Consider the following 15,543-nt stretch of genomic DNA (forward strand, 5'->3'; position numbering starts at 1 on the left):
TTGCAGAATCACCGGAGAAGAAGTTCGACAGCAACTGAATCAACCGAGAGAGAGCTAACCCTTTTATGCGGAATCAAACCCCCTAGATATCTCGGTTCCGACCATTTATCTAGTGTTTCTTCATTGGCGCCCACTGTTTTCTCAGTTTTTCTAGTTTCTACCTCGTTTCGATTCAGTTCATTCCATTTTTCTGTTTTTGCACATGGCAGAAAATTCATCTTCTCACCGACAACCTGGTCCTCGACCAAACGTCGGAAACAATTTACTAGTAGAAGGGATTATAGAAGAGGCCTCAGACGATAATGAGGTTCAATCCAATCGAGCAAATGACCCTGTTACTCCAGGAATGTTACCAACAAATCCCGCTCAATCAATTTTACCACCAGGAGAAACTCCGATATCATGGTATGTCCGGTCCCAATGGGCATTAAATGCAGTGTACACACAGTTGTGTGCTCAAACTGCTCCCGTGACCCAACCACGAAGGTCGGGATCTAGAGCTCATGCTTCCCAGCGAGAAGAATCAACTTATGATGATACAAGCAGCTACCAGAGACAACACCATGAACCACACCCTCGTCGAAGGCAATCGGTTCATGATAGGTTGGGTTCCCAATGAGACACTCACACTGATGAATCTGATTAAACATATCGTTTGCGTATACAACAGACTGCAGCCAAACTATAACAAATCCAGGCCTCGAGCGGTTTATAACCCTGAGGCAGAGCATAATTATGACTTAGTTTACCGCCCTGCAGAAGTAGCGGAAAACTCGAAGTTCATACTGGAGATAGCTCTGGCTCCATTGGAGAGGGCAAAATTATCATCTAACGTCGGGAAATTCAATGGGTTAACTGACCCCGATGATCATCTGAGAGTATTCACCAGCGCAGGGTTGGTTGGCGGTTGGACTCTTCCGCTATGGTGTCATTTGTTTGTACAAACATTAACTGGCCCAGCGCGAATCTGGTTTGATAACCTACCGACGGGTCAAATCGAGTCGTGGAAAGATCTGCGTCAAAAGTTTTTAACACACTTCAGCCAACAAAGGCGTTCCATGCGTGATACATCCGACGTCATGAACATCTGGCGTCGCGATGACGAGAATCTGGAGGATTTTATCACCAGATACAATAAGGAAGTGTTGGAGATTGGTGGTGTTCACGAACAACTAATCCATGCTCAGTTTAAGTACGCGGTTAGATGTGACGACATGGTCAAAGTATTATCTGGAACAGAGGGCCTCCCCAAGAGTTGGGAAAAGATAATGGCGGCGGCCAAGGTTTATGCGCAGACTGAGAAAAACCTTACTACAAACAGGCCACCACCACCACACAACGGGCCCACAGACTTATGCGCAAATGGTGAGAGAAGGTTCAAAAAATCATGGCGCGAGTCATCAGGAAGTCGTTCCTCTGAAGATGCCCGCACAACAATCAACAAGCTCTCTGCACAAAGAGAAAACAAGCACGAAAATAGGGAGAGGCAGTGGACTCCCCTAACAAAGACCCCGGCAGAGGTTCTGAGTACTGAGGACTACCAGTTCAAACCTCCGATTCCGATGAAGAGTAAACGTGGTCAAGACCCGGCGCAATACTGCGAATATCATAAAGACAACGGGCACACCACGAATAACTGCATATCTCTGCGCACGGAAATAGAGAAAGCCCTCAAAAATGGAGAACTTACGCATTTACTCCAGAATATGCGCAAGGAGATTAAGCAGATTACCCGGGGAGAAGAAAGCTCAAGCAAACGGGCCAAAACTTAAAGGACTCTATAGGTTTTCCGCAGAAAAGACATGACTTATCAAAAGCGGAGGAACTATCAGGGAGTAAGTTAAGTTCCATTTAATTATAAAAAAAAAACTTTGTAACGCCTCTGAGCTTTATCCATGAATAAAATTACAAAGTTTCTATTATTTTTGTGTTTACAAAATGCATGCAATTTCTTTTTAGTAAGCGCAAAAACATTATGGTAGTATAAAATAAGCTCCATGCGCGGTCAGTGATCACGTCACAAACGGCCATAAACTCACACATGAGCTTCATACCAATTTCATTCGCCTTACTCAAGTAAAAGCAATTGTACTCATGCAAAATATTGTAAAGTCATTTAACAAAACAAATAGAAACATACTATCTTCAGCGTACAAATATGCCCTAAAAAGATTCAAACACAGCAGTGTTTCGAATTCTTGCGCAACAGCGCCTTGACAAAACAAGGATCTACATCACACAAAAAAAATAATAATAAATTGTTCAAAACAATTTCATCCTACTCTAAATCTTCACCCTCATCCGGAAAGATTTCTTTAAGTTGCGCCACGGGATCATCCGATTGCAGCGCCACGTTTATCAACTCCATAACTGGAAGTTGCAAATTATTAAACTCTGTCTTCAGGGAAGCAAACGCAGCGGCAGTATCTACGCCAAAGGTAGCAGACTTGCTATCATCCCAGGTAACCTTCAGCGCGCTATTCACATGTTGGGAGCATTCCGCGTAACCTTGTGCGTACCCATCTCGCCATGCAGCAACCACCAAATTCGCAACAGTTTTATCCAGTTCTTCAGAGTTTAACACAGATTCAGCAACCTATGAAATCAAGCGAAAATAAGCATCAAATAAAAAGCGCATATATGGTTTCGCAAACAAAAAAGGAAAAAGGAACTTACACAAGCAATCCCACGATCCTTCAACCAGGCCATATCATTCTTTAAAGGGTCAAACTCACTTTCTGCTGTGACCTGCGCCGTTTCTAAATTTTCCAGTTTCTCTTCAACCACAGTCAAACGGCGGGAGGTTTCAGTATTTTCGAAACGCGCGAGCTCCAGGTCCTTCTTCAGTTGTTCCTGGTCAGAAACCAAAGCAGTAAGTTCCTCTAGTTCTTTATCTCTAATGGCAAGAGTGGTTAAAGCTTGTACCTCCCGTTGCTCACTTCGTTCCCTAAGAGAACGTGCTTCCACCAGCGCAGCTTCCATATCCGCTTTTTCTTTCTTCAATCTCTCCACCTCCGCATCTTGGTTCTTCAGATTTTCAACTTCAGCCTTGAGGTTATTAATGATATTACGAAGGTTTGCTTTCTCAGCATTATCTTTTTCGCAAATCTTCCTCCAATTTTTACGTTCCTCGGAGAGGAGAGCAGCTTCAGCTTCCGCTTTTCTTTTCCAACCAGCAACAGACCATTCCTCAGTCTTGCGCTCAGTTTCAAACTTGGCTTGGTCAGCTTCTAATTTAGCCATTAACTGAGCCAGACGTCTCTCATCTTTGGTGAATTTCTTCTGAGCCGCCATAAAGGATTTCTGCTCCTTATGCATATTGTACCACTCACGAACAATACGGTGGGTGGTAGAGACGTAAGAAGCAGTTTCAGCAAAATAAGACTGGTAGGTCTGCTCATAAGACCGATCTTCCTGCAACTTGACCTCCCCAGGTGGAAGTATCCCCTGCAACCAACCTTGGCACACATGCCAATCCGCGAAAGTATCACCTTTCTTCAAATTCCAAACGGGGGCGTGAGGGTCAGCAGCATCCTTCCCCGTATAGGTCCGATAGTAATAATCTCCCAAGGTTTCCTCTGGGTGGATGGGAGATTGTTTACTAACACCAGCAGACGAATCTTGCTCTTCAACCGTCACCTTCTCAACACGCTCCGGCATAATGTCCGAAGGTTTAGGGGAAGGAGTAGGAGTTTTCTCAGTTGTCCCTTCCCCCAGGTCTTGAACAACCACCTCAGGGGTTGGGGGATTATCAGCATCATTCACCACACCTGGGTCAACATCAGCAGGTTTCTCAGCTTCAACAATCTTTTCCACACCATCGTCTGTAACCTCTATAGGTTTCAGCTGATCAGCTATAGAAGCATGTGGAGGGGTAGAAGGAAGTTCTTCATTCACCACAGATTGCAAGTTCGTAGGAATTGGAGCAACAGGAACTTCTGTAAAAATAAAAATCCATAAGGATCTACTCCGCATAAAGAAAACAAGGAAAGATGCTACTTACCAGGAACAGATTCCGTAACAAAGGCATCAAGGTTCCCTCTTCGGGTAATTTTCTTCCTCTGAACTTTTTTAGGAGGTTGACCCTCCGCGTCAGTATCAGTTTGTTTCCTTTTGCTTGCTCCCCTTTGCACCAAATGCTCAGGGCTGGATTCCAAATCAATTGGATCCTCTGGGTTAGATGGAGGAATGTCAGCAGAGTCTTTTGGTTCTGGTTTCGGTCGCCTAATAGTAACTGCAGGCGCAAGACCCTCCAAAGTATCAGAAACCACCACATAATCACACTTATCAGAAGAATGGCGCATACCTTTCTTCTCCCCAACATTTTTAGCTTTAGAAGATTGAGTCTTCTCAGCATCACTCTTTTTCGGCGCAATATTACTAGTCGTTGCGCGTCTTTTCTTCTCAGGGCCTATGCCCAAATTTGACAACTCACCTGCAAAGGCGCAGAATAAAGAATAAACCCACAACGCGCAAGAACAGGAAACAGAAACAAATGCAACTTACCCGCACCAGCAGCCGGGTGAACAGATAAATCCGCATCCCGCGGAAGAAGAAAATTCCCCACAATGCGATGGTACCAAAGCTCTTCTTCTGGTTTTTTCTTGATTGTACCCATTCGACCGCCTTCCCTCTTGAAAGCAACAACATACAGAGAAACAACTACATTCGAAGAAAGCAGCGGGTCAAAAAAAAAGGGGGGGGGGAAGAATCCCAAACTTACTATGACCATTCTCCGTATACACAGGTTTGTCGTCACGTTCCATCTTCCAGTTTAAACTCATGCCGGCTCCAACAAGAGCCTTCTCCGGCAACACAATATTAGGCACATCTTTCAAATCTTGATACCAGTTCTCACTAACTGGGGTCTGAAGGGTTTCAATCGGAACATCATCCTTCCCCCTTAGAACCATCTTCATCGGAATCACTCCGGCCTTGATAAAAAAGAATTTTTGCTTCCAATCATGGAAAGATTTCGGAGGATGCACTAAAATCTTCTTAGCAGAAACCCTCTGAACGAACGAATAGAACCCTTGGGTACAATGCATTTGATGAAAAACCCTAAATCGGGGGACGGTTGGTTCAACATACATCGTCCGACACACGAATTCAAAATGTCGAACCCTAACCATACCAATAGGGTGAAGTTGGGAGATATGCAGGTTGTAAAACTCAAGGATTTCAAGAAAAAATCTGGTAACAGGCAAGCGAAAGTTACCATCACAGAAAAAATCCCAAAAGAGGGTAATATACCCAGCCGGAGCATCCGCCGCCGTCTGCCCCTCTTCAGGATACAGAGCACCCCAGCTTTCTGGAAACTTGAAATTCTGAACTAAACCATCAAAAGACGCTCTGGACCACTTCAACGGTGGAAGTTCAGTCGACATCTCTTCAGCAAAACCTTCTTGATGTTCTCCGGTTGACATAAGAAGGGGAATAGTGGATTTTCAATTAAAGAAGAAAGGAAGGGGAAAAGTTTTCAACAAAACAATGATGGCACAAAGAGGTTACCCAAACATTATATACTTATCGGAATAAATAGCATCGGTAACCGTCACAGCGATTTTTCCGGGTATCACAGTTCTCCAAACAGCAGAAAAAATACACACGCGTTTGCACGCGCGCGTGAAAAACATGGATAATACCTGACAGTGTCAGCCTGTCACACAGTCCTTACTGTACCATCCACTAAAGTCAAAATTTCCAAAACCTTCAAAACAAAATTAAATCTTCTCATAGAAGATTCCTCATTTTTCGCGCCCAAAAACATTTCCCTCTCATAAGTCCAGTGCTCCACTTATTTGCATAAGTACAACACTAGACTGGGGGGACTTGAAGGGGTAAGGTCCCAAAAACCTCATAAAAAGGATTTGAGACCATACCACAAACTGACCTTTCAACCTTTTAACCTTGCGCGGCCGCGCATTGGTCTTGCAAAAGGGAGAAAGTAATCATCAAATTATAGTCGCGCGCTCAAAGGAAAGCATAAAATCCTTGCGCCTTCTTCCGTTAAAACCCTGAGATCAATACTTCCGCCCAAATATCCAAACTTGGATATCATTTTACCCAGACTTGGGATTTATTCAGCTGTGTACACACAGTAAGGTGTCACACTAGATTACAACAGTAATCTTCTAGAAAGAATATGATCATGCAAGACCCAGACGGTTATAACCGTCTGGACACGTGTCATTATCACAAGCATCCCTGAAATCACAACAAAAGAATGCAATTGGAGAATGATCTCCACTTAATCACTTTCCACGTGGCAATCCCCCAGCCATAGATCAAACCACGATCCGTGTGCAAACACATCGGATCGAGGCAACTTAACGTGGGATTAAAGAATTTAACGGAAGGAAATATAACCGCTACGGCGTTAGCATCTTCCGTCATCTTTTCAATAACAGGTTTTCCCTCCCAAACTCCCGGTTATAAATACGAGAACTGTTCAGGTATAAACTCAGATCACATTTACCTCTCAAATACTTTCTCTTCTCCATTACCAATACTTATTCTCACATCGGAGTCGGGTCAAGGAGAGAACCCTCTTCTCCCCTTGGCGAGGCTAACGGTGCTCTGTTTTCCAGAATCACCGGAGAAGAAGTTCGACAGCAACTGAATCAACCGAGAGAGAGCTAACCCTTTTATGCGGAATCAAACCCCCTAGATATCTCGGTTCCGACCATTTATCTAGTGTTTCTTCAGAAGGTTATAGTCTAGGTCAAAGCATTACTAATAACCTAATTCTCTATAACCACGAGCTCTGATACCAACTTTTCTGTCACACCCCGACCATGTAAAACAACAAAACGTGGCGGAAACGTCGGGGAGTGTTGTAACAGAATCATTGTTTCACAACCATGGATTAAACAAATTTCGTTTTATTGAATTAAATGAGTTACAATCTCTTAACAATAAAGAAACATAACAAAAATTAACTAGTCTTGCATCTTTTAATGTCACTAAGGCCTCGTCCAATCCTATGTGAGCATGCATCAATATCATCATCAAACATCATCAACTGTAGCACCTGAAACACATGTGAAAATACATCAGCATAAAAATGCCGGCGAGTACATAGGTTTTATGAAAAATAGGATTCATGATCTAGGTTTGAGAAAATGTTTAACAAAAACTTGTCATGAATCCAGTTTAAGTGTTTGCTTTTATAAGACGTTTGAAAATCGATGATAGATAGGTATAGTTAAAAAGAATGATGTAAGGTTAACTGAATAACCAAGTAAAAAGGAGTTTGTATAAAACAAACTGTTTTGTAAAACAATGTCTTGTAAAAATATGTTATTTGTGTAAAGATGTATAAGTCCAAATGAATGATTTAAATAACGCTACGCCATGTAATATAATACAAGCACTTATATATAGGAAGTACCAGCGGCGTATCCACCATGCTTGTATCACATTACACACGTCTCGTTACTCAAATCACTTACCCACATAAACCACCAATGTAAATTGCCCATGTCTAAACCGTTGTCAAATGTCAATCAAGTAATGTGTAAACAAATTGTCATGTATTGCAAGTGAAATATGTAATCACCAAACTATAGGTAAGAATGCACAAACAATGTACTAAGTATGCGACGGATGGTCATACATAGCATGATAGAAAGCATAAAATGTCTTGTAAAACGATGTACTAAATATGCACACAATGGGCATACATAGCATGTGATGTAAAATGTACTAAGTATGATGAACATACATAGCATTAAATGTCATGTAAAACGATGTACTAAGTATGCTAAGTAAACATACATAGTAAAAACACAATGTAATCATGTACTAATAGTGTACTAATGAACATAGCAAGTATATGATATAAAAGCATGAAATCATGAAAGTAACAAGTAGGCACATGTGTTTCACCCCAAAATGTTTGGAAAACAGTAAAAGAGGGGTCTATGTACTCACTTGAGATTGCTTAGAAGTCCTAGGATAACCACCAAGCAATGCTAGTAGATCACGGAATCAAACGGCATATCTACATTAATAAACGGACCTATCGGAGGATCGGGTAGTACGAGGGTTCGTAAACCAAATAAGTAGGGGAACTTATGTAACATGGTTTAACAAAGCCTACGTACTAAAACGAAACCTATCCTAAGTGCTTTTGACCCGTTACGACCCGCTTAGGTAGCTTACGCTACTTTAACGCGTCGTTTGCGTAAAACGCGTTCGGAATGCCTAACTAGTCCTATTAACATGTTTAATATTGTTGCTAAATCAGTTTAGATGTCAAAATTTAAGTTACATATGCTTAAAATGAATTTATGCGTAAAAAGGGCATTTTGGTAATTTACCTAAGGCATAAGAACTACTGATCATACAACTACTTAAACGACGTGACCATAAGGTATAACCTCGGAAGGTTATTCCCTATACAAATATGGTCACCTAAAGTGTTTGGTCGGATCCTAATGATCGACCAAATGGGTCGGGTTCGAAAGTATAAGCGATTGATTAGATCGCTTACCTTTACGACCCTAAACAAGCACAATTCTAAAAGCGACGAGCTAAACATGCTAGGACATGTTTAGTAAAGTTAGAAAACAGGTTTGGTATCAAAACAAACGGTTTTGATACCCTAGAGTAGTTTGGTTACAAAATACGCGAGGAAACGCATTTTGGCCGAAACTACGACTCGTCACTGAGCCTAGATAACGTGGTAATCAGTGGGTATAGTCACTAGGGACTATAACCATCGTGATTACGCTCACATTATGAAGTTCAAGCGAACTTCGCGTTGACCATAAACTGGTCAATGCAGAAAGTCAAACACAGTTTGACTTTAACGCTAAAACGAACGAAAAACGCGAAAGAATACTTACAGAAGGTCCCCGCAAGATTTGAACCCGATTCACTCTCAGGTAGGAAGTATATAAACTTCCACTTAGAGAGCTTTGAATCAGATTTCAAATGTGAGGGAAAATGAGCAAGACATGGGGGGGTATTTATAGGAAACTTGGAACCGTTAAGATCATTTCTTGTTCCCCAAGCGTTGGGGGGGTATTTATTTGAAGTGCTAAACAGCTGCAAACAGTTGTTTGCAACATTTTTGCTGATCTGGGGAGGCCATGCGGCCCGCATCAGGATCCACACAAACTCAGGCGGGCCGTCTGAGGTTGTCTGATCAGCACAACTTTTCAAAAATGACAGTTTTAGCCCCTGCATGCTTTTAAGTCCATTTTTGGCACGTTTAAGCCCTGTTAACCTCATTTCAAGCCTCTAAAATGAAGTTAAAGTATAGGGAACTCAAAATATGTTCAAAAATATGCCGGATGTCGGTTCGTTGGGTCGTACGATCGCGATGTTCGCTTAATTACGACGGAATGCGCATAAGCGCGAAAGACGATCCAAATTGCGCGGCGAATGAAATTTTTCTCATGCCAAACACAAAGGCATAATATAAGGATGCTTACATAAATTTTTGGATGTCCGGATGTATTCAGAACGTAAGTTATGCGCGAAAATGCAAACTTATGCACTTTTTGACGCTTTTAGTCCCTGAATGAGCATAAAGTTTATTTTTGCGCACCAAACACCTCAAAGCCTATTTCTAAGCTATTTAAAGGATATTTAGGGCATATTTAACTTATGATCAAGTTCCGGAAGGTCTGTTACAGTACAAATTGACATACTTTCACAGTTTGTCGAATTTAGTCCCTGTAAGCGAATAAACTTGATTTCGGCATACCAAACCATCTAAAACTTATTTCTAAGTTATGTAAGGGTTATTTAAGATATGTTAAGCCTATGTCACTATTCCGGAGTGTTTGTTGCGTTAAACTGGTTATATTTACGAATCAGATCGCGTATAACCTTCCAAAAAGCGATTTAAAGCCCGAAATCGAACAAGAATTAATATGTGCAAACGATACACATATTTACACAAAATCCCAAGTATGAAATACAATATTTCATTGGTTTGGTATTTGTTTGATGGTCGTGGTGACACAGGTGTCACATTTTTCATGTCTTATCATATAACGCAATGATTCAAGATTGGATTGATATTTTAAAAATTTGTACAATTTATCAATAAAATTTTTAAATAATATGTTTAAAAGAAAGGGTACATAGATATTGAAATGCTATTATGCTAAAAGGCAACATTTTATTTTATACACTTGTTTTCTTTTTGTAATATTATAAAACGCAACATTTTAATAGTATGCTAAAACTCATAATTTTCTATTTCTTTGTTGTTTGACTTATGTTATTTATTCTAAAACGCAATACAAACTATTTCCTAATTATTCATGTCCAAACATATAACGCAATACATCTATATAAAACGCAATAAATGTTTTTTACTTTTTTTATAACGCAAAAAAATAAAGGCTTAATAACAATAATGACAATCATAAAACAACTATTTTATACTCTTTTCTAAAACGCAATGTTATAAAATAAAATAATAATAAATGAGGAAATGATAAGACAAAAAAACTGACACCTTAAAGACAAAAGAAATTGATAAGACAAAAAGCCTTAAAAAGCCTTTTGGATTCCTGATAAAGTACTGTATGATTGAACAATCAATTCAAAGAAAAAACTGAAATATAATCATTATTACCACACTTAATACCAATCCCTCGACCAATCCATTATATAAGAACAAAAACCCTAAATTATATTCACATTCCTCATACACCAATACCCAACCACAAACACACACAAAAACCCTAAATGGCTAATCAAGAATTATCAGTTTGGTGGGTTCAAAGAGAACATTTCGTTCTTTAGTTTCTTGATGGTCACAAAATAAGATACCATTCCGTTGCTTCTGTTCTAGAAAACTGCAATGAGAATGTTTAGAGAAAGATGAATGAAATAGGAATACCACCAACATGTTACACAGATCAGACAGCCGCACTATTCAAGATTCTGCACAAAAGGTATGGAAATCCGAATGAAACGACAATTGAAGAAACACAAGTTACATCTTGGGAGTTCATTGAGGACACTTTCAAAATTTCAGTGACTTGGGACAATGGCGATGTGGAGCTATACGACCCAAAAGACATATATTCCAGTGAGGATATAAGCTTTTTGAAGCAGTTATCTGAAATTCCAATCATCAACAACTCTGCAAGCAAATTTGCAGAGAGGCTCCAGAAGGCAGTAAACTCACAGGTTAAACTTTGGACTCAATCTGAAAGTGATGAGGAAATCCCAAATGGAAGCTTAGGGTACTCATCTGAAGAAGAAACAAACTTTGATCCATGATGCTGATCTTGCTAGTAATTTTTATTTGATGTTTTTATTTGATAAAAGTAATTTTGTGGTTTGTAAACAGGTGATGATAGTGTTTTATTCATCATCTTTGTAACTTTTATCATCTATATAACGCAATATTTAAGATATCCACTTGTTGTTCATGTTTAATTTGTTCTGTGTTGATAAAGTAATATCAATTCATTGTTGTTATCATAAAACGCAATAAACAAAAAATTCTACTTGTTGTATATTGTTGTATGTATAAAACGCAATAACAATACATTGTCATTATCATAAAACGCAATTAACAAAAAATAGCTGATATTTATGTAGGATATCACAAAACGCAAGAACAAATTTTTTTTCTTTTTTATTAATATCAGAATTTTTATACATACTTACATTGTATTGCTAGACCCTATAGCATTAGAAGAAGCCTTCTCTTTACATGTGCGACTATTATGTCCTTTTCCACCACATACACGACACGATTTCTGGATCTTTGATGATTTCTGAATTGCAATTTCACGATTATACTTAATCCTTTTTTGTACACCGCATCCTTTTGTCCTTATTTTGATCGGGACACGAATCATAGAATCAGACTTTTCTAAGTTCCCTCCCATATCAGCAAACCTATCTTTGCGACTAGGAGGCGGCGTAGCAACCATAACCTCATCCGCTTTATCAATATAACCTTTAATATGATCTCTGTAAAGACACGGCTCATCTAAATCCCCAACCAACCTATTAACCAAATATTCATTTGCAACAACGATTTCTCTAAAAACTTTATCAATTTCACTATTCCTACCGATATTGCAATGAATTGAGCCATTCGAAACAACATCTCTCATCCATCTTCTAAGAACATATCTTCTAGGAAACTCAGTTATCATCATACCGTAGAACATAAAATATATGGCGGCACAATGTACCAAATTGTTCAAACCCTTTGCAAGTACAACTTATACTTAAACCATCTTCTTGTTTGATGTATTGAACCTGTAAATAAAATTAAAAAACTATATAAAAATTTAGTGAAATGTAATATAAAACGCAATGGATAATAAATATAATAGAGAAATTAAGCATATGATCATATAATATTAAAACGCAATAAACATAATGATAAAACACAACTAATGATGAAAAACATAAAACGCTATAGATATTTACCTTGAATAAAGATGTGCATGGCTGTTTGAAATCCTTTATTTCATAATATTGAACATCACCCACAGTATCATGAGTCTTTGACATACACTTTGTAATGGCAGCATCAATTTCAATCTGAATATCTTTAAAAATTGTTTTGGTATATATCTCTGATGCTTGTTTCTCTAATACAAAGTCACTCCAGGTCTTAGACTGAATATACCTTGTATCATGATCATTCCTCCTATGCACATGCCTTTGAAAATCCATTGCAGTCTCAAAGTGAGTGAAAAATTCAACAAGTGTACATCTTGGATTACAAAAATGACCAAAGAAGTAATTATCGCTTTCACATCTAGACGTAGTACGCATAAGACCAGCCAAATTCTCTCCATGGTAATAAGAGGGTATCCAATCAACTCGAAGATCGTACATATCTTTTAACCATTCATATGATTTTCCAATTCAAAAGTAGACATTATTGAATGCCACCCAGTTTCAAAATCTTCTGGAATAATAGTATCATTCCAAACAACACGATTCATTCTTGTATTAAACTCAATGTTGGATGACAAAACAGGACCAACTTGTATAAAAAGAAATAAAATTATTAAACATAAAACGCAATAATTTAACTATATAAAAAATTGCAGTTTATAATATCATAACATGTTTTCATTTATTCTTCTAATAAACGCAATATCATGAAAATGATAAAAACTAATGCATTATTGGTAAAACGCAATTGTGTTGTTATATTAAATTGTGTTGTTATATTAAAACGCAATTCTATTGATAAAAATGTTTGGGGATCTTATTGTATAATACATAAACACAACAATAAACCTATATAAAAATTGCAGTTTATTAGATCATAAAACGCAGTATAATACCTTTGTCTTCAATTTCTCCCATATATGCCACATACATAACCTATGCCTACTTCTTGAAAGTACATCCTTAATAGCTCTCTTCATTGCAGCATCTTGATCAGTAACAACTTTAGGCTCATTTCCAAAAGCATTAACAAAGCACCTTAAAAGCCATTGATAAGAATCTGCAGTCTCAGAACCAAGTAATGCACCACTAAATGTGTCATTCCTAAAATGATTATCAATCCCAGTAAATGGTACAAAAACCAAATCATACCTACATAAAACAAACTAATAATGTATTAGAAAAAAAAAGGAAACAGGAATATATAACGCAATAGGATATATAACGCAATAAAAGTAAAAAAAAAAACTTACTTGTTTGATTTATAAGTAGCATCAAAACCTACTATGTCACCAAATACTGTATAATTTGTTTTTGATTGCTCATCAGCCCAGAAAAGTCCTTTCAATCTTCTATCTTCACCAATAACATAATCACATGTGAAACTATGAGAACATTCTTTCTTCCTAATAAGACGCCTAACTACCATTTCTGCATCATACTCTCCTATGTAAAGATTCAAATCCCTTCTATAGTTCTTACAACCAACTTTACAAGCACCAACTTCACCAAAACCACCATACATTTTTTTCATAATATTGAATGCTTTAACAGGTCCAACATTGATTGCAGACAATCCAGATATAAAACTTTATTTAACATAATCAATACTGTTTTGGTCAAAAATCACACAAGGATAATGTAACCAAACTTTATGTAAATGGGGTATGATGCTTGGTTAATTATGAAAGTAAAGGATCACTTCTGTGATAAAGATGCAAAGACACAATGATTTATACGAGGAAAAAGCCCTTGATCAATGTATGATCTCTGGCATAAAAAACCTCGGGTGATGGCAACTACCGATCACCAATTTCAATATAAGAAAAATATAGTTACAACTTTGGATGATAATGAGCTGAGTACAAGGATCACTATTGTTTCGAGTGTCTAAGTGTGTGAGAGTTGCGTTGTATGTCGTGTGTCCTCTTCCAAATGATGGAGAGTGGTATTTATACAAGTGTAGGTGACCTATTTTAGGTAAAAGGACTAATTATCAGCTCATTACCCCTTTAGAAATAAAAGACAATCTAGCCTAAATTGCCGCCCATAAATCAAGCCATGTTTCCATATCCTGTGCAACGCCTATCTTCGATTAAGCTCTTGCCATAATTGTGAAGACGCGTCCCTTGATCATGTTGCTTAGAGCGTATCCTGCTAGATATTCCTGCAAAAATAACATTGCATTAAGCGAAGATGATCATTAGTATGAGGATCCTATAATGTCCCATGATCCTGATCCTGAAGTCCTGCTGAGGATCACTGTCTGCCAAAGAAACAAGGATCACTGGTTAGGATCACGTGTTAGGATCATCTATAATAAAAATCCAGCCCTAACAATTGCCCCCAAAATATAAGGAGTTTATTGTAAATTGACGAGTTGTATTTTGTTTTGATCTTATCTCCAACGGACAACTCCGAATAACTAGCCGTTAATATTGAACTAGCCGTTGCGATCATTACGTCATGGATGTGACAATCCCTGCAAATCATGATTATAAATAGGAGATAGGGTTAGGATCACTCTGCATTTAAATTCGAGATATCTTCCCTTTATAATCGCTACCGAAGACTGATCAGGTATCCTCTTCTTCTCTCTTTCCTTTCTTCGTTCTCTTTGCTCTGTTTTTTCTGCTTTTATTCTGTTTCTGTTCCGTCACAAGCATGTTGCTCCGGAATTCTCCACACAAGGATTCCAAGAAGAGTAGTCCCCTAAAGAGCCAAGGGATCATCAAGGATTCTCCTACGGAGAGGTGTTGCTTTACTGACGCTCACGTAGACAGAATTCGTCATTGCTTTCCGGCGAACGCAGTTTTCAAATCCTTCACACCTACCGCTTTGAGCGACTTTGTTTCAGACGTCTGGGTGGCTTTTCCTGCTACTCCGTTTACCATAGGGTACTCGTATCCTTTTCCATCCTTCACCCAATCTTTCTTTTCCTTAACCGGCATCTCCTATATCCAAGCCATGCCGATGATCTGGAGGGTCCTGTATACCTTCGAGAGGATCATCGAGCAGAAAGGAATTGATTTGGGGATGGCAGAGTTGGCTGCACTTTATGATCTTACCACGTTTGGTTCTTGCCGATATCTGCTAAAACGGAAAGCTGGGGAGGATCACCCTGTCTTCAAGGTTACTAAGAAT

The 15,543-nt window shown here is 38.7% G+C and overlaps 2 protein-coding genes across 2 annotated transcripts; one reads left to right on the top strand and one right to left on the bottom strand.

Moving 5' to 3' along the window:
- The first annotated feature begins 202 nt into the window (after positions 1-202).
- On the top strand, positions 203-1,772 carry LOC110906570. The gene is made up of 2 exons (XM_022151681.1): positions 203-585; positions 671-1,772. Exons 1-2 carry the CDS (start codon positions 203-205, stop codon positions 1,770-1,772), a joined length of 1,485 nt encoding a protein of 494 aa, XP_022007373.1.
- Positions 1,773-11,642: 9,870 nt separating this feature from the next.
- On the bottom strand, positions 11,643-12,837 carry LOC110906569 (protein FAR1-RELATED SEQUENCE 5-like). The gene is made up of 3 exons (XM_022151680.1): positions 12,424-12,837; positions 12,149-12,249; positions 11,643-12,054 (listed from the first exon to the last, which is right to left on the bottom strand). Exons 1-3 carry the CDS (start codon positions 12,835-12,837, stop codon positions 11,643-11,645), a joined length of 927 nt encoding a protein of 308 aa, XP_022007372.1.
- Positions 12,838-15,543: the final 2,706 nt, after the last annotated feature.

Source organism: Helianthus annuus, chromosome 14 (assembly GCF_002127325.2).
Source record: "Helianthus annuus cultivar XRQ/B chromosome 14, HanXRQr2.0-SUNRISE, whole genome shotgun sequence".
In the NCBI taxonomy this organism is placed as follows: domain Eukaryota; kingdom Viridiplantae; phylum Streptophyta; class Magnoliopsida; order Asterales; family Asteraceae; genus Helianthus; species Helianthus annuus.